The 21,767-nt window shown below is 33.4% G+C and overlaps 1 protein-coding gene across 1 annotated transcript in view; it reads left to right on the forward strand.

The window, feature by feature from the left end:
• LOC132699948 (uncharacterized) overlaps positions 1-21,767 on the forward strand; it is a 94,723-nt gene that overhangs the window by 16,811 nt on the left and 56,145 nt on the right. The window contains exon 2 of the mRNA XM_060666947.1: positions 18,068-18,240. Within this exon, the coding sequence (XP_060522930.1) occupies positions 18,068-18,240 (173 nt within the window). The remainder of the gene's footprint in view (positions 1-18,067; positions 18,241-21,767) is intronic.

Consider the following 21,767-nt stretch of genomic DNA (forward strand, 5'->3'; position numbering starts at 1 on the left):
CTGAACGACAACATTGAAAATTCAATAGACACCATTTATATTAGTACGTTTTGTGTTTTCTGTAAACTGTGTGTAACTTTGATTAACATTTCCCTATCCCTTACTTCGGAAAAAAATAAATTTATTTTTTTGCAGGAAAGCTTAATATCTTTTTGCGTAAGTGAGCTAGTTATTTCAAAATTTTACAGGGGTTAGCTAATCCACTTGTCTGAATGTCTTTGATGGTAAGTCACATACAGTATGTCCCAAAAATTTCTTACCAAAATTGCGTTTTTCCACTTAAAAAAGTTAAGTAAAAGTATTTAATATCGAAATGGTTTGATATCAATTATAATGAACATTTATTTTCACAGCTCTATAATTTCGGGGAATGTAGGCCTAGGAACTTTTTGTAGCAAATTGTATGCTCTACAAAAGCTATATATATATATATATATATATATATATATATATATATATATATATATATTATATATATATATATATATATATATATATATATATATATATATATATATATATATATATATATATATATATATATATATATATATATATATATATATATATATTTTATATATATATATATATATATATATATATATATATATATATATATATATATATATATATATATATATATATATATATATATATATATAATGGAATGGGTAGGTAGCAGCTGTCATGAGCGAGAAATATCAGACAATGGACGAGTCTGAAGAGTATAGGAGAGCTCATAAACTCCGCAAGAGATAAAGACAGATTCCAACATGTGGTAGCTAACATCCAGTGAATGGATTGGCATCTAAAGAAGAAGAAGGGAAATGTTAACCAAAGTTACTCAAAATTTTGCACAATACCTGAAAACATACATTGTGTTTCATTTGGATTTCCAATGTTGCCGTTCGTTGAACGCTGCAACGTTGCGATTTTGCAAAAATAACCTGCTTATTTCTACAGAGCTTCTAAAGGGACCGTCAAAGAGAATCACCCTTGACTATTTCAATATTAAACCTATAAAATAGTGACCATCGGGAACTAATCCGGGAGCAAATTTCGTAATCGCTGGGCCCTTATTAACATAGTAACTTATAGCCCGGCGGCTCATAAATAACGCAAAAAGACGGCAATTACCGTTTTACGACGAAGAGAAACTTTGCCTATTTAGTTTCTGGAAACTACGAATAGAAATGAAAATGTTCGGAAACGAATTCCGCGCTAACGAGAATTCCGATCGCGGATTCGACTAAATTTTCTTGGGAAAAAAGAACACCGGGGGAATAATTTCCTTAGTAAAAGCGTTGTTTTAATATTGCAGGAATTTAATTTTACTTGCGTTAACTTTTAAACCGTGGAAGTTTATTTTCGATACTGGTGAATATTTGAAATTACAATCCGGAATTCCGGTTACGGGTTGCGTACATTTTTGGACCCGACTTACAGAGTCGTTCATGAGTGTTAGCATAAATACTAAAGTTACTTCCTGTTTTTTTTTATAAAATTTAATAATTTATTATGAGACATTATTGAACTCTTTAATTGATATTTTTCTGACTTCAGATATATAACTCTGGTCCAAAATTTTTTACAACTGGAATGATTTTAGAAATTCTACAAAACTTTAGTTAATTTGTAAAGAATTAAATATTATAAAACAATGGTTACGACCTTTCTTTTAGAGATAAGATTATAAAGAGCAGTTTCAAAACACTCTGAACTCTATCTATCCCATATAAAACACCGAACTTAGCAAGCAAATTTCGAAACATCTATCTAAATGTGGTCTTAAAATTGCTTTTAAAACTATAGGACATTTAAAAAAAAACAATAAAGCTAAATTAAAAAAATCAAAAAATTCCGGAGTCTACAAGTTGAAATGTGTATCATGTCCCAAAATTTATAATGGACAAATAGGTGGGACTTTTAAGAAACGCTTTAACGAACATAGAATGTCATATAAAAATACAAGTTCGGAATCGGAATATATGTATTTTGACATCGAAACTTGCCATAATGTCGTCCTTGTCCATCCTGAGAGAACTTAAATTCTGAGTGGAATGTTCTGAGTTTTTAACATAGGAATCTGCCTTTTCCACTATGGGCTGAAGTGCACTGGCCAGATGTTAAAGGCGCTTACGATTGGACGCAGGGGAACCCCGTCCTTATGGATCTTTGGGAGCCCGTAGAATTTTGGGCAACGACTCGATTTTTCCCTCGGAATAAGTTTCTTCTTTGTATCCTCGTTTAATGATGAATCGAGAATTTTGGACTTAGTTTTTTCAAATATGTCGTAGGATCTCCGGTGACTAGTTTGTATATTGGGTCGTTCAAAATATCCTCCGAGCATTCCAGTAGAAGAGGCACTCTTGCTTATAAAAGAAAACGAAGATCTTCCGCCGTACATAATAGATCTGTCAAGACATTGCCTGAAAAACGCTTACTTTATGTACAACGGGAAAATTTACCGACAAATAGATGGAGCAGCAATGGGTTCATCTCTCTCACCTGTGATTGCCAACCTCTTCATGATTTACTTCGAAAAGAAAGCAATAGAGAAGGCAAATCTGGAGCCAAAACTATGGACAAGATACGTTGATGACGTATTTGTTGTATGACCTTTTGGCAAGGAGGAGCTTCTAAAATTCCTAGATCATCTGAATTCCATTCACCCAAGGATTCAATTTACAATAGAACTTGAAGAGGATAACAGTCTGCCCTTTTTAGATGAGCACATCACAAGGACAGAAGATGGACATTTGGAACACACTGTCTATAGAAAACCAACACACACTAATAGATATCTGAATGCTAAATCTCATCACCACCCATCACAGATACAGGCAGTGGCAAATACATTAATTGCTCGGTCCTTCAGGCTCACAAACGAGAGGAACGGAGATGAAGAACTGAAAAAAATTAGTACCTGTCTTCGACAAAACGGATACCAAAGGCGCATCATCAGCAATGCAATCGGTAAATAACAACAGCCGCAGCAGAGAGTGCAGGACGAGACCCAACGAAGATCGATCGCTGTCCTGCCATACATCAAAGGGGTTACTGACAAAATCGGCCGAATATTACGGAAACACGACATATCAACGGCATGCAAACCTGATCATACCATCGGAGCAATACTAAGAAACCCAAAACAGAAAAAAATCCCTGGAAAACCAAGGGGTATACAGTGTAGCATGCGGATCGTGCAGCCTGATGTATGTGGGACAGACCAACAGAAGGATTTCAGTCAGGCTCGAGGAACATCGTTTAGCCATAAGAAAAAAACAAACAACATCTGCTTTGTTTCAGCACCAACATCAGACAGGCCATAAAATTGATTTCGGTACTTGCAAACAAATAGCTAATATTCCTGATTTTAAGACTAGGATTATACGAGAGGCCATCGAGATAGAAAAGTCCGGATACCTGAATACGAGAGACGACGCCCTGCATTTATCTAATACGTGGAGAACGATAATCAAACAGCAGAGCGATACGCAGCAGCTAAGGGGGACACCGCAACTACGATCGGGCGAAATTAACAACGCGACAATTCGGGGGGCGGAGTCACCTCCCCTCCCGCACAAGCGGCACCGTTACCATCTCCGGCGCAGGGTATAAATACCGCACGCACCTCCGATAACCTCCCAGTGTTCGAAGTGTTTTCGGAGCGCGAGCATTGAAGATGCCAAGTGAGATTTTGGCGAAACGTCTGCAGGATTCCAGTCGGAGTTCAACAAGCGAACGGATGATATCCCGGAACATTTTTCCATTATTATATGTTTCCAGTTTCTAATTTCCAAAATTATTTTGGAATCAAATAGAGAAAATTAAAAGGCACTCTAAAATTTAAAATTTTAATTTTTAAATAATGATATGTAGAAGTGTAATTTTTTATGTTATTTTGGAATTTTTGTTGAGTCAAACAACTCAAATAAAATAATTAATTGCTATTTAAGGTAAAAATAATAAATCCTAATTTAGAAATGGTTTGATATCAATTATAATGAACATTTATTTTCACAGCTCTATAATTTCTGGGAGAATGTAGGCATAGGAACTTTTTGTAGCAAATTTTATGCTCTACAAAAGCTATACACGCGTTTTTCCCAAAAAAAATTTCTTCCCGTCGAAAAATCAAGTGAAAACCAAAAATTTTTTTTCTGTGTTATTTAAAAAGGAAAATGAATTTTTAAATGAGCTTATCCGCTATTGCACTTAAAGCCTTTTACCCGGCGGCATAATTTTTTATTTTCTATAAAGTATCAGATTTTCAGGTAGCACAGAGAAAAAAAATATCGCCTATATATATATATATATATATATATTGTCATATTTTGTATTTGATAAAGGCACGGTGTTCCCGAACCAGCTGTCATAAATAATTAAATAACTGTGAAAGTCTGAACATTTTTTGTTCCTAAGTGTAATGGTTTCTTAGGGCTTACCCTTATTATACTAAACTTATTATTTTATATATTTATGTTGTTTTCCTTGTACCACCATTATATATTGGTTTGCATTTACAAAAGGACTGGCCATATAATAAAAAAAAAATTAAATAATTGCGATCTAATTTGAATAGAAGAAGAAGAGGATTATTTACTTTGGGCATATTTATATCACTAAAGGCAGTCGAAATTAATTTGAAAGTTTCATTATTATTAAGATAAGATACCTTAATAAAGAAAAACTTTGGTAATAAAAGTTTACCTGTTTTCCTTCGAAAGAGATGTGACGACATATTTTCGTGTAACTTAAAGAAGTTTCAGGTTTGTTAAGCCAAATTATTAAAATGTCGAGGTAACCTGATTCTTGACACAGAAATAAGACTGTAATATACCTCTCGGCAAAATGAAATTATTTCGCAAATTTAGCTCGTATTTTGTGCTTTCGTATATTAGTTGCGTCGTAAGGGCCGTTTTATTTACTTGCCAAATTAAATCGATTCCGTGTTACACCAAAGTTCGATTTATGTATTTGCAAATTCCGCAAAGGTTGGAAGAGTTATAATTATAGATTGGCAATACAAAATACCGCATTTTGGAATACGATTTATGATACGTAATTCTAATACTCATTAAGCTGTGTTATTATTACATTCGAACGATCCATTTTAACAATTTGCCCGAAACATAATAATCATGAATTCCAATACGAATATATAGGTTTTGTTTAAACTTTAATGGAAAGGCTAGCAAAAAAATAAGCAAGAAAATGGCTGAAATAAAAAAAAAAGAAAAATCGTATCCTCATAGTCATAAATTTATAAGAAATTGCATAGTATGCAATAGGTTGATAAACTTCTTCAGTCACTCATTTATTAAGTGCTCGTTCCGCTCGTGTGAAATCAACTTGTGACTTAAATGGCGTTTATCAAACTTGTTCCATAACATGCTATTAAGAATTTAAGTTTTTCATTCGTATTGCAATTCAACAAACTAAACTGGTTAAAGGGAAATTCCCGTCGAGGCGTTCTACGGATAATTACCCTTAATTATAAGGGAACAATTAAAATAAAAGTGTTTTATCAAAATTAATAAAATTGTGAACAGTCAGAGACAGTCATTTAGCGCGTTTAATTTTTAAAGAAATATAGTGGAAATTGCTTATCAAAATTTAGGAAAGTAGTTTGCCTAAACGCTGATATTTTGCATTGGAAGAGTAAAAGGAGTCATTATCAATCTTAATCTTAATAATATGAACTGTGAAATGTTTGAAAAATGCTTAATTGAAAAACTGATACCAACTTTGCCTGCTCCGGCATTAATTGTGTTACAAAACAGCGTATTATTCAAGAATTTTAAATGAACAACCTACTTTCGTCTTGAAAACAAGTAATATTTATGAGTGACTTCCAAAACAGGATCAAAACCAAATATGCTGAAATCGGAATGACGTTGTCATTAGACGGTTTTCTCCGTTTACACTTTTTAGTGTTCTAAGCACTATAAAACTTTTTTTATATATTTTTTATATATACAGTTCTTAAATTGACTTCCATCGTTTTCGCTATTGCGAGTGAGTGTAGAATTCAAAAAAATCGATGCCAATGTGTGCGCTTTGCCTATGGCTTAAGAAAATGTGATGTGAGATTGGGTGGCTTAGGATAGAGTCTCGTAGAAGACTACATTTCTGTCATTTTGTAATAAAAACTATAAACGATACCGATACTCCGTCCTCGATTCGAAAACGAATAGCGTTTAGGAGCGAAAAACATAACAGGAATGTTACGGCTAGGGAATTTTTAACAATGCCTCATCATCGGAGTGCCATGTTTCGGAGAAGTTTTTCGAATAACGCCGTAAAATATTATAATTCATTACCTAATAACCTGATAAATTTAAATTGTGATACGTTTATAATTAAATATAAGAAAGAATTGCCAAAACCATGCCTTAAAATTTCGTAGCTGGAATAGGATATCATCATCAATTTCTTTTTTTAAGTTTGTTGTATACTATTGTGCCACGCACTGGTTCAGTAGAGTAGCTAATTCTAAGCTAGACTGCGGCAGTCGACGGTACAACTAATTGTATTGTATGTTTGTAATAAAAGTCAGTTATTATTATTATTATATAGGGAAAATTCTTCTAGTTGAAAATTACTGGCGATAAACTATTACTCGCAGAACATCAGAGCCTCAAAGGAGTCACTTACAAAAATAGGTCGCGCGAAATACTAAATAAATGACAATTTCAAGAAATACTATACAAGTATATACCATACCATATGTTTAACACTTTCAGTGTCGCCCCAAAATCATTGAGGGGTTCACGTGGGCCACACCGTTTTTTTTACAGGAAAGTGTTTAAAATACCCTCCTAACACAATATAATATAACCGAAATGTTTGTTTTTTTATTATTAAAACCTTAAGGCTAGTGTATAAAAAATATACACGTGGCGTAGAATTAAAAAGACATATTCTGCACCATATGTATATCGTGATATATACGGTTAAGCAGGCTTATTCTTGTCTATCGGACGCATTGTGAACTTGTAAATAATCATCACTTTCAGTCTGAATGTGGTGCAGTGCAGTTTATAAGTGTCTTGTGTTGTATGTATGGTGAATTGGGGTGGTTCATAGAAATGAGAAAATAGGGAAAATAAACAGTCTAGATTGCAGAGACTATGGGAGGAACTTTCTGATATGAGTGAAGATGAACCATTTGCAAATGAGTCTGATGGGGATCCTGAATATGAGTTGGAAAGCTTCAGTACTGAAATCCCAGGTAGGAAAAGTAAGTGCTTGTAAAACCCGCGATTTATCCGTTATTTGATACTATTTTCTTTATTTAGAGTCTCGATATGAAGTAGAAACAGATCACGAGAACGACGCTGTGCCTAAACGAGCTCGGAAAACAATTAGAGGTATTTACTTGAAAAAATAAAGGCAACATATAGGTTCCCATTTTTGTAAATAATTTTCAGATGATTCGATTCCATTAGAGTCTCGGTTTCAAATAGAACATGAAAATTTGTCGGGCGACGAGAGCAATAATTTTACGATTAACGATTGGGGAATAGTGGTTGGCAATATTTGACTTTTCAAGGAGATGTAGGCCTGGTACAGGAAGTAATAAATTTGAAAAGTGAAAATGAATTCTCTTATTTTCGACTTTTTGTTGTTTGTTTCGTTGTGTATGACGAGGTTGTAAACGTTATTGTCGAACATACCAATCAGATCATTATGCAAGGTATTACTGAAGAAACAATTGGCCCATATTTGCGTCTAAACAAATGGAAGGAGACTAACAGGGACGAAATGTACTGTTTTTTGGGAATCTTGATATGGATGGGTTTGGATCAAAAACCTAAACTGGCCGATTATTGGCGAAATTCCTATTTATATTGGTCCAGAGCAGCTGGATATATATCGCGAAATACATTTGAACTTTTACTAAGGATGTGGCACTTCGCCGATAATGATTTATATCAACCTGGAGATCGACATCACAAAATTGAACCCATAGGCACCCTAAGACAAGTGACTGTGCATACTTGGAGATGCACATGGCAGTCAAATTAATTGTTTGGGCGAACTCTTTTTCATTTTAAGTTACCGAGCAGGCAATTTTGAATTATTTAGTTTCTTTCTCCAAATTTACTGCTACGCGTTTGAGAATGCCACTTAAAGTTTAAACGAAACAACGCTGTTGTGTCTTCATTAAACTTCTTTAATACGTAGGATTGGCCGATTCTTTTAAAAAAACCATTAATGAGACTTCAGCGAGAAAAACGTCAAATGCATTTTAGAGCCGCGGGCGAACGCAATTTCCTCTCCCGAGTCGGCGGACCATTAAATTCGCATTAAGAACCGTTGAACGATCCCGCCGACGACAATAATACCTCCTTTCAATACTATTTTTATTTATACATTTTCCAAACGAAAATCATTTGCCTCAAAAGGCCTATTCGGACGGATAAACAAATTCCCTCTTTTTTTTTCGAACAATTCGCGTTGTCACGTTTCTGAAAACCGGATATTTTTTCAACGCTGGGGGCGATAAAAAATTGTAACGCGGCAACGAAGGGACAAGCGCTCTGAATTGAGTTTTTATTCAATTATTGAAATGGATATTCTGTACTCCAGATGGCAGGAAATCGGTGAACGCGGGTAATATTACGGTTTCGCAAACTGAGGCATCAATATGGTAGACATGCATAGTGCAAATATATAAATCCCTCAGATTATATTTAGTGATTTCGTGAAAAGTAACTTTTGGTTTAGGGTTGTGGTTGTTTCGTCATTTAAGTTTAGCCAAGATTAAGGTAACATCGCGGGTAGAAAATTATACCATGACCGACGGGAAAGGAAAGTGCATATATTTTTAGTAACACTAGAGAGTAGAGAAAGAGTGTGTAGGTCGTCGATCACTTATTTGCAGTGTACCTCTAACTTCGTCGTGAAGCACGTTATCATTTTAGGTAGAGTTCTCCAAACTATATATCGTTTCAACGACGTTATCCGGTATTTAACATTTGTAAATGTTTATGTAGGTCTAACCGCAGGCCTATCTCGCTTGTAACCCTCGATAAATAGATTCGCAATTCCACAATGTCGTTCCAGGCCCGTACTTCGGTACTTCGTGTATAGAAATGCTGAAAGCTGACGGATTTGTGTAGAGTATCATAGGCGAGGTTTCTCGATTATTATTAGTGAAAAATCCATTCTTACTTTTAAACCCTACTCTAATAGAAAACGCATTCCAAAATTTCAATCTAATAAATGTAAATTGTAGTGAGGAAATTAGGTGGTTGCTTTGACTTCTCAGTTTAAGGTTAGCTTAGTGTGTATAGTCCTCAAGATCTATTTATAGGATAGGATTTAAAAAAAAAAGAAACAGGAAAACAAGGGCTTTTGACTAAAAAATGCCATTAAATACTACTCCCTAAATTTGATACCTTTAAAAATATTTAGTATAAGAGACATTTTTAACGAAAATTCATTTCTTCACAAATGTGGAAAACACACGTGCGGATAATTGGTTGCTTACTCCAAATACAATCTTTTCAGCTAAGTATTGAAAGACCTCTACTTACTATTTATTCTATCGTAATGAGATTGTTAGCAGTCCAACATATAGATTGCACCATTTCCGAAGATGATTGTCTTTTTGAAGAAAATTAAGTGTATTGTTTTGTGATGAGTGAAAAAAATCATGGGTTGAAGTACCAAAAAATATTCTTTCGCGTACGGATTTCCTTTACTCTCATTTTCGCATGACGCTTCTTGATGTCCAGGATTGGACCCAGATTGAAACAGCACTTTAACCGCTTCGCCAGCGGCAATGAAATTATACCGGATTGTATCAGTTTGAAACAATGCGTGATCACATTGACCGGTATGTGCTACCAATAAGATACCTGCTACGGTACTCTTTTTTGACGAATTAAATAACTCGGCCCACTAAACCGAGTGATAAAGATCCACCCTCCAAAATTAGATATTATGAAAGCCATAAATCATGCGTAATCTCTTGGCGTCGTACATTGTATCGTTCTGGCATCTTTTAACCAACTGCTGTCATAAATATTCCCTATATGCGCTCCGCAATAACCATAAACGCGAACTGGAAATTGAGAAGCGGAATTGGTCTGCATTCTTCTTGACATTGTTTCCGGAACCGTGCCAAATAAGACCAATTATTGTATAACGCTGATTAAACGGTTTTGCGGCCATAATTTAGTGCCCTAACCGCTATTTGCGTATGAAATTTATTACGCCCGAGCGTTTGTTCAATTCTAGTTGGAAATGACAACAGACCGTTTATAATTATGTGCGCCGCTAACGTATACCTAGCGTTCCTGGAAAGTCACTGGGGCTTACATAGCACGGCGAATTAATGGCGTTGCCTAAATAGAGGATAATTAATTACCTCTAAACGCAAATCACTTAAAACAAATCATTCAGATTTAGACGAAAAGAACGACCTTCTGTATGTGCGGTAAGCGCCTTTTAGCAGTTGGAGACGCTCTTTCGCTTAAGTTAATGGAGACCAGAGAAATAATTCCTAAAATGTCTACAAACCTACAGCCAACATAAACAAACGCTTAACTCGGTCCCTCTGAAATTGCAAATGAAATGGAAAATCACTCGCCTCCTTACTCTAATGAGATATTCTAACCTTCCCGTTGTATTTTAAACATATAGCTACTCGATAAATAAATGCCGTGACAATATACTGATAATACGAGCACTTTTAAAGCTAACATAAAAAAAGATTTAAAATAGACATTCAATATTCGCTTTGAACAAATAAGACTTACGGGGTACAACATTCAACATGACCGCTGATAATTCATGAATTCGATCTCTTTCAGTTTGGATGTCGCATTTTTTTCGGCATTAGTGAGTTAAGTGAGGAGATCGCTGCCTAGAAAGAAAATGGCGCGAATTGCAATTGCGAATTATCTAATACCTATAAGGAATTACAGAGCACCAAAACTTCTACGTCAAAAGAGACCATGAAAATGTCAATAAAGCCTGTATGAAATTTTACGAAGAGTTTACTAATTAATAAAAATTTTCCAAAAGTATTGAAAAATTAACTTAACGTTCATAATAACTACTAAATTACACTGGCCTCACATGTTGTTAATTGCTTTTAGCGTAAATAAGTAGAATTTTTAAAAAAATCACTAGATCAAAAACGCATTGATGGAATTTCAAAAATGAAACGCTAGTGAATAATTAATATTCGATATACATGTTTCATTCATTGTAACCCGATTTCAGAGCGGAGACCGCATTGAACATAGAGAATGTTTGCTGCAAATATTTATTAATCGCTCCAAAATATTTAGACCCTTACTGATAGGAATGCTTCCCCAGAATTTCTTTATCAAATCGCTTTAAATGGAAACGGCCCCCACAACTATTAGGCCGATTGCCTAGAACTTTAATACGGAAATCATCAGGCATGCCTTTCCATGAATAGTAAAAAAACATTCCTGTTTCCTTCAGACAAAGGAATATTAAGTATTTTAGGATTTTCAAGCAGTTGTCTATCTAATCTAAGTTAAGACTGAACTTTCAGTGAAATTTTTCTGAAAACTATTATGTAAAGGAAATCGATTCAAACAACATACATCATACTAGATAACGGATTTTCAAAATACTATTCATTCTATAGACATTTTTTGACAAGGTTTCCAAGCACCAATACTGCAAAAGCCGTGGAATTGAGTAGAATATTTTAGACCGTTTTGTCATCCACAAAATGATAAAAATTGTATATTAACTTAATACATTAGCGAACTGTGCCTTAATAATCGAGCTTCAGGTTAAGCGTTTAAGGTATTAGCGTAAAAGTGTAGTGTGTATGCTGTAGGGTCGTTTAGACAGTCACTGGATAGCTACCCAAATTATTAGTAATAGCACATAGTATTTTGATGTGACTCCTTATTGTAACCATTTTTTTTATATCGTGATGATTTTTGTATTTTTTTAACTAGCTTCTCTAAAATACTCAATTATACCCCGATCTAGGGACCATAAATGGAATTAAACGAGTTTTTTTACTCCCTTCTGCAAAATACCTAATTAAACACCGATCTAGAATGCGGAAAGCGTCACTCCGGAGAATCCGATCCCCTTTGGACATTTCCGGGATATTACGCACGCATATGGTAGCCATCGGACGTTTTCGGAGATTTTACCGAACGGCTTGAATTTTGACGTTAGTCAATTCTGATGATCGTGTCAGTGAATGTATCCATGTTGTTTTGCAAACATGTACCCAAAAACTAACGGCCGTAGAAAAAGTATGCAACACGTTTGGTAAACTGTTAAACACTCGCTCTGCTGCGCTCCGCTCGTGCCAAATAAACTTGTGACTCAAATGTCGTTTTTCTACTTCCGTCTGTAAAATATCTAATTACCCACCGATCTAGCGTCCGGGAAGCGTCACTTTACCACGTCAGTTTCGTATCCCATGAATGCGAGCCACTTCGGACATTTCCTGCATTTTACCGCACGGATTTGGGGGCAATCGGATGTTTTTGGAGACGTTTTCCACGCTTTGAATTTTGACGTTTGTCAATTCTGACAGTCATTTCAGTGAATGTATTCGTGTTGTTTTGCGAAAATGTACCCAAAAACTAACGGTCGTAGAAAAAGTATGCAACACGTTTGGTAAACTGTTAAACACTCGCTCTGCTGCGCTCCGCTCGTGTCAAATAAACTCGTGAGTTAAATACCGTTTACCGCACTTGTTGCATAATATACTATTGCCGTTTACCCCACATATTTTTCGTTTCTGTAAATATCGCTATTCGAATTGGAGCAAAAGGTAAATATGCAGTTCAGGCTCATCGCATCAACCATGTCAAATTTCAAACAATTTCATAACAAATTAAGGATAATGGTATGTCCATTGATTCTGCCAAGAATAAGAGAAAACAGCCACATAAGTGTTTTGGCATTGTGAAACTCTATCGAAAGTGCTTTCTCATCTGCTATTTGATGAAGACCTCCACTTCACACCACCTTTATTTGAAAACTCCAATTTCAAAGTCATACGCTTTATTTTTACATCTTTCTAGCTCAGTTGATTTTGATAATTTTTTTTTCAAGAAAATTATGACGCTTATACTTCAAGTTTCACACCTCTCATGGAACCACATCATGTTCCATCGCGGACAGACAAAATCCTGTAGTACAAGAGAATCGGAAAGCAAATGTGACCTACCAAATGACTTTTCCATTTTCTCGTCAAGTGTTTTAAAACTTTTATTGCATTTGCCATCTTCCTCCAAAACTCGTTGCGCCTCGCGGTCCTTAATATTCTGTACCGCGCAACAGATATAGCAACATCCCGGGGCATCTGTCATCTCCCAAAACGGAACCACTATTTCAAAACTGTAAGCGTTGCAATTTTACCTAAGCCAAAACGTAATATCGCGAGATATGGAGAAATTTGTAACTCCACAATCTCCCGTTTTCAAATGCTTTCTCTCTAATTAGAATTTCGCTACGAATAGGGCCAGAACGCGGAACAGTGTCGAACTGGGAATAGACGAGACTCGGTGTAATTCCGTGTGCGGCGGTTCAAGGAAGCATTTTTGTTTGGTCCTGGTTACGAACAAAGTCGAAGCGTTTCTAAAGCCCTCTATGAATTTAAACTTTTCAATTGGTTGCAGACTACGCTTGCATCGCCCTGAAGTACAGTACCGGATGTTCAGTTTTCGACAATTTTATATAATAGGTCAATTCAATTAGGGCAAGAATTGAGGACATTAATAAATATGAAACGAGTCTTTATAAGGTGGGATCCTAGCATGGAACTTCATATGAGAATGCTAAGGTATTATAAATTGTCCATTTTACGTTATGGTTGTGGAAGTTAGGCACGTGGACAACAAAAACGCTTTTGAACGTATTTATATCGAAGAATGTTGTGCAAATCATGGGTGGTAAGAATAACTTATACCGAAATAATTAAACGCATCCACAAAACAAAATAAAGCAACATTAATGCAACGTTAATGAAATAGTGAGCCTTATTATCGAGGGTTGGGTAGGGCAGGAGACAGAATTCGTTGCTCCAAATTAAATCTTATGGATCTTAAAATTAAAATAGAAATGAAAGAGTTAAATATAGAAGACGAGGCAACATTAAAAAAGTCTTCTACGTTATGGAAACATTTCCCAGTGGGACAAGTCTTTAGTTTTATTTTGAATCTGTCTCTAGACTCCTTAGCCTTCATGAACGTTTGTTTAGGTTTTTAATTTCACTTCAATAAAAAACCCTCTGAATTTAATTTTAATTTAATTAATTTAATTCCTCTAAAAAACAATTAGTGAAGTGCAATAATATTAATAAATTAATAATAGTTAATTTGACCTAACCAATTAATATAATCTGATAATTAACATTGGGCAATATCTAATCAAACTTGAGCGGTAAATTTAATTTCATAAGATATTTATTTATCTGTACAAGATATAATTGAACATCATATATAACAAATTATTCGTATGTTATTAACACTATGTATACTTATTTATTAATAATTTATGAGTAGCACATAATGTAAAAATTGGATATTAATATATCAAAAGGATGGAGGGCTATTTCATAATTTGGACAATCTAGATGAATATTGCTTGCATCGTAATTAATTCTATTAGGATGATAAAGGAGACACCAGGACAAAGGATGGAAAAGTGAAGGTGTGGTGATGATTGGCAGGCATTTTGATGCAAAGTCAATAACGCAATCAGATTTTCTCTAAGTTTTTTAGAAAATATTTTTTGCTTATTAAAATGTGTAGTGCCTGCTTACTGCTCCAGTGGAATAAACAAGGTTTTATTAATTTTTAATTCTCTCACATAAATGCGAAAATCAAAAACTTGAATAGAATAATTAAAATTAAAATAATTAAAAAATATATAATTTGCATTCTTTTGTGAAATGTAGAATTTGCTATGATATTTTCGTATTAATATAAATGTATGAACATCTTATATGTTTCCTGAAATATACACTAACGTTTTCTTAACAATGACATAAATTGAAGGATTTTAAACATTTCTAAACAATTTATATTTTTGTTTTGGGTTTTTGTTGCCTTTTAATAAAAATAATTAAAAATCTTGGTCGTAGATTAAAGGCTCATACCTTTTTCTTTTAAGAAAATTTGTTTATAAAAATTTTTCTATAAATTTTTGCGGCTTTTGACAAAGAATAAACAAAAACATAGAGTTTGTTTAAATTGAACATTAAGCTATGAAAATTTCAAAGAGTTTTTGAAACTTATTGTAACAAATAAACTATTTGCAGTAAAATTGGGTAACGTCTATAACATCTGGTCAGATAATTTAATTCTTACGATTAACATTGCAAAGAGCTTTTCTCTCATTTGCGCCGTAATTTTTCGTGGTGCGCGCGTCAGGCAATATTTCAATTTCATTTTATTCGCCGGTTTGCTGAAGGCCGTTTCAACAATCTAGCGCATTTTTGCCAGTCCACTGAGGTGTGTAAGTAACTCGAGCAATAAAGTTCACCGCGGCGAATTGACTGGAATATTTGCTGTTTTATTCGTGCAGCTGTCTCGAAAACATTGCGCAAATAAACTTAAAGGAAGAAATAAAAGGTGCAAAAATGTCACGATGAAATTCGATACTTCTTTCTTTGTCAATTTCAATTTAAATTAAATAAAATAGAATTGCTAAGGCTGAAAAATGCTGCGATCTGTCTGAAAAATCAGGATATTTTAAGATATGATGAAGTGAAGGATGAAAGCCTCACTTTTTCGATATAAGATTGTAACGAAATAAAATGCGTGTAAGTAAAAGTGCAAATTTCTTAAGATAGCAAAATCGATTTTGTACTTATACAAACATTTTCTGCGTTTTCAAGTACAAGCAATCAAAGTTAGAAAAAACTATTTTCATCAGATTTAACACTCCCATTTAGTATTATTATTTTATAAAATAGAAAAAATTACTAGTGTCGTAGTTATTGTAGGAAACTGAATATTTTTTAAATAAATCGATGTTTTATTTTTCTGAATTTAATTTTGTATGGGACACTTTGGCGATTAGAATATTTGTGGACGGAATGTTGCGACGGCTTAAGGCTTAAAGCGTACAAGTTGTATTAATATATTGGATCACGTTTCTATTTAATGAAATAACGCGTTCAAAAGTTCACACTTTCGTAATATATTTAAGCCATATTATCCCAAGCATAAAAAAAATACTTTTTTGCTCTGAAACTATTTTTTTGTTGCACTTAAGAATACATTACATGGGTTAAAAAATATATATAAAAAACTCGAAACATACAAAAAAATAATGGTGCGTAAACGAACCACTGGGAAAAAACATTAAATAATGTTTTGGGACACATAAGATTAATATATAATCTATTCATAAATATACAAAAGAAAGTTCAAATTCGACAGAAAACAACTAAAAGTAGATTGTTTTCCAAATAGAACCTGATTTGATACAAAAAAACGCATAATATTTTATGGTGCGTGAGCGCACCATTACACTTATTACAAACGTAAATTGCGTGGCTGTGGCAGTTTCTACATCTCCTTCGGTCTTTATTAGCATGAACAATCATGAGGTGACCTTGATTATCATAACGCGCTTCATCTATGGCAAGTGCAAGATTTCTTTGAGTAATTGTTTTATCAGTTTTTAAAAGTAAAGAAAAATAAGATTTAAAATCAAATCAATCACTTCGTCATCAAAAAGCATAAAAAATATTTCAAGCTGAGGTTTTTGATCTATATATATATATATATATATATATATATATATATATATATATATATATATATATATATATATATATATATATATATATATATATATATATATATATATATATATATATATATATATATATATATATATATATATATATATATATATATATATATATATATATATATATATATATATATATATATATATATATATATATATATATATATATATATATATATATATATATATATATATATATATATATTATATATATTTGTGTACTCAATCTGACCTTTCTTCCATTTGACATTAGAAGCAAGCCTGTCGTTTGCAGAAAGCATACGCCTTCTTTTGAATTCCAGGGTTTCATCATCTGATGAGTACCATTAGGTTCAGTAGTTGATGAATTACAGGACTGTTGAAGGACAGCTGTATCATTCGGTGTATGTAACTCGAAAGTTCCAACTATATCAGTTGGTTCTTCAAACTCTTGTAGATTTATGTGATCGTTCATATCTTCTTCGTCAGTCAAGGTATTCACGTCGGGTGGAATATAGACCGCGTCAGTATATTCTGTAAATATATTTTCACGTTATTTTTAGCATAAATTTACAAGGAATGGATTGCTACAATACATAAGAATAGGTAAATTCAAATAATACTTACGACTTTCATTGTTATTGTCCTCACCAGTAAATATTTTCAAAAAATAAAGCATAATCAATATAGTATTTCCAATGTATGTTTTCCGGGATGTAATCTACATGCGATAGACTTAACAAAAATGGTAATACAAATCCAAAATATCTTATTTTACTATTTTGGATTTACTTGAAAATGTGATACAAATTTATTTTTAAAGTCATATATAAGATCTTTCCTTTACACATAAATTAGCGATTTCTACGGTTTTATGTCCTTTAGTAGTGATAATAATAAATTTTCTAAATGGATGTGCAAAAATATTTCCTGGATGTGACAAAAAAAATCATAAAATATATGGTACATTAACGCACCATTGGGACAATATGGGTTAAGTAGAACACGCCCTAGTCGCCCTAAATGGAGACACATAAGCACAAATTTCAATTCTTGGGGTTATTTATTTTCGATTTTTGTTTTATTTTATGAAAATTTCCAATTGGTTTATCTATATGTATTTCCTTTGGCCTTAGAAAAAAAAGGACCAGCATGATAAAATTGAAAAAAGCAAATAACTAAAAAAAAAATGTATGTCTTCATCCATTGTTTTCTCATGTGACTTTTATTAAATTTTCGAAATTCTTAGTTTGTTTGTTTTAACGTCTTTCTAAGAGGCTCGTATTCCTTTTAGGATGCTGAGGGTAATTACGGCGACGACAATCCTAGCAACCACCTGGTCGATTATCCTGCCGTGCAAAAAATCGGAATTCCAATGCTCCGATGGGAAATGTGTCGGAATGTCGAAATATTGCAACGGCGTGCAAGATTGTTCAGATGCCAGCGACGAAATACCGAATTGCACACGTAAGTCTGGAATTTTTTTAGATGTGGGGATAGTCCCGTACATATTTTACACCCTTGTGTCTGACAAAGAATATTAAACTTGCAAAATTGATCTAAAATTCTGAATCATTAAATTAACTTAACTACTGTAATTCTAGACTTATTGATTTTGAAGTTGAGTATTTTAGTCGTAAATAATGAAATCGTTGGTACATCTTGAAAATTTACTCTCTACAAATCGGTAAAATCTTGATTTTTAATTTTTGTTTTAATGTTACTGATCTATAGAATACCTTATTTCAATAAATCAAAAATGTTTTGCTCAATAATAAAAATAAAACTATTTGACGTATACTTGTCATGCTTGGCGAGAAATATAGTTAGTGTACTTATTATATACCGTGTGCCAAATAAAATGACGCACTATACGATCTGGAAACCCATAACAGATACGAAGAAAAGTTTCTTACACAAGTGGAAGTAGTATCGTGTCATTGCTATTTAAAAAATACCTAATGACAATGACAAGTGACCTAATGTGAGCAGTGGGATGTAATCTTAAACCTCGAATATCTCATAAAGTAAGTAAAATTTAAATATAAAATAAATTACTAATTTAACTTGTGTTTTGTCCTAGAATTGATAACTGAATAAAAAATATATGGTGTTCCACTTGAAAATCTTGAGATTTTGTTAATTAAATTCGCCAAAACGGCACCGCCGATTTGGGACACACTGTATAAGCTGAGGCGCATCTGTCAAACTTCAAAGAAACTTCCACAGGCTACTGTAATACTTTTTACAAAACTTCCTGATTCCTCCTGCGTCGGTTTTTGGTGAGTCGAACTTGTTGGCGTTTCGCCAATCATCCTGTTGGCTTCTTCAGAGCTTGACTGAAACTGTTTCAGTCAAGCTCTGAAGAAGCCAACAAGAAACGTCAGCAAGTTCGACTCACCAAAAACGGACGCAGGAGGAATCCAGAAGTTTTGTAAAAAGTAACACAATTTTTTACGCGCTAATCAAAAATATGGAAAAAAAGTACATAACCTCAATTGCTGCCTAAACTATGTAAAATTCGAATAGGAATTTCTTAAGAAAGTGACCTTTATTTTAACCAAGCATTCCAAACAAGTCGACATATACAGGGTGTTCCATTTAAAATAACAAGTTGATGTCTGAGGAGAAACCTTGGGACACCCTGTGTCAACAAAATTAAAATATTTTAAATAATCAGGAGAGTCCAAGAAACTTTTGTATGAAACTTTGGTTCGTATCTCCTATAGGTTTTCAGAACGTATAGGTCGTTTTATTTGGCACACGGTGTACATTCTATTTAATTTTTCAAACAAAACAACAAAGTTGCTGGTTGATCCTCCCCACTGGAGGAATTACCATTTCAGTACAATTTTCAAATATGTAAAAATCAGAGAATTTTTTTTTAACGATAAATCATTATTTTTCGAGATATGTAAAGAGTTAGCGCTTATTATTATGTATAGAATAATAGAATAATAAAATAAATCATATTCACTTTTTCACTCGAGGCCTCAGGCACGACTACCTGCTTCTTTTCCCGCACGTCTGTGGCTGAAATTGAGAAACCATCCCTGTTTAGCTTCAAAATCATTTGAAAGAAAAGGAAACACAACAACCACGATTTCGTCTAAAACCTTTCTACCCAGAAATCCCAAAGAATTCTTAGAATTTCAATAAGAAGTTCACCAACTGGCTGAACACAAGATTTTTCTTTACTAAACAATACCACCGAAATTCTAATAATTATTATGATTTATTTTTGAAATATTTCAATTCGAATTAGCATGATGCCCAAATATTAAGATGACATTTAACCTGTTTACTTTATTAATAATTCGCGATCATCAGCTTTTCGATGAACAAAATCTGTTGAATCATTTTCATATGAATTTTTTTAGTTAATTCTTAATTTATTTACTGCAAAAGTGTGCAAAAGAAAATACGGAATTCTCCCGTGTTTCATATTTGCATAAGGAAGAATGAGAGGGGCGAGTTTTCCGTCGGGTATTTATTATAGCGAAGATCCTCCACGAAAAACCGAAAACGTGCCTAAACGACGAAATAACGTAAAGAGGAAAAATTCTTCACTATGCATTTCCATATCTGGCGGGAGATAACGGCTAAAATGATTATATTTTAAATCCCGAATAATTCAAAATATAAATGGGGAGCGACAGAAAGAATTTTAAATGGGCAAAATTTATTGAACCCCGCGAAAATGATGGTCGATTTCGTTCTCGCGCTTTAGCTGCCTTTTCCCTTAATTTTTAATTTTCTAGAATTTTAAAGTTCAAATTTTTTTTTAATGCTTGTTTCCTCTATCTCTGCAAGTGTTGCGGGGGGTGGGGGGTAGGTTTTGAAATATTTTCTTATGATAGACCAGGCGGGGCTTATAATAATATGAATTTATGTCATTAGATAGTCAAACAACGAACCCAGCCAAAATCGCATTTTGATATCTTTAGTCTAACCTAAAATATGAAGAAATTAACGCTAACAAAAGTTAGATTTTGGGAAAAATTTCAATACCGGAAAATTGAAGAATAAATGAAATGTTATAATTTTTATTTATTAGTTTTTTTGCAATACCTTCTAAGAACATCAAAATTACCCGGTAGCTGACATGTTTACAATTTGACATGCTTAGCTTTTTCCAAATTTTTAGTATTACCAGTCATTTTTCCATTAAAAATAACATTTATTCACCCACTAGATCACTTATTAATAGTTGTTATTAACTATTCACGTATTTGAATGGAAAACCACTTAAAAAAAAGATTTATAATTATCAATAATTATCTTTAAGATGTCGTTAACATTTGTCAGTACTGATGTTAAATTTTCCATCGTTGTTTCGAAAAAAAATTGATGAGATGCCTCGGGACTAACAATAAATGCGTAATTTTATTTTATTAGTTTATGAGTGATTTAAGAGTGAAGAACGAAATCCAGCGCCATCTTCATTTTCCCCTTGAAAATCAGATTTGCCCCGATTGTTTGCTATGCAGAAACTGCACCGGACCGCACACATTCAAACTTAAAGGGTTTGAATTTATCGAACCGAAATAACAAGAAAAATTTATTTTCAGGCGTTGGAGTACATCACGTATTTTCCTTTGAGTTTTATGGGCGACGCTACAGACAGTGGCGTAGTTGATATTAAATTTGCCAGTTAGTATACAATATGTTGATTTATAACAACGCAACCTTCATTTTATCGACAGTCGCTTATTTTTTTGGCCGGTGTTCACCTAAACTGAGAAAAGGTTGAATCCTGTTTTCGCTAATATATAAAATGTGACTGTAAAAAATGAAAATTTAACACCCAGAAGTTTTTGTATTATTAACGTTATTTACTGAAATACTTTGTATAAATTTAAGTTGGCATGCGAACCGACAAAGTTCCTCTGCCAAATGTGAGGATTTTAATTAAAGATATATTGGAAAATTGCAACGCTTCTACCAACTCCTCGTTAAAAGTAGTTGGCGTGCATCCAAATTGGATAATGATT

This window comes from Cylas formicarius, unplaced genomic scaffold (assembly GCF_029955315.1).
Source record: "Cylas formicarius isolate icCylForm1 unplaced genomic scaffold, icCylForm1.1 PGA_scaffold_3__17_contigs__length_32017465, whole genome shotgun sequence".
NCBI lineage: Eukaryota > Metazoa > Arthropoda > Insecta > Coleoptera > Brentidae > Cylas > Cylas formicarius.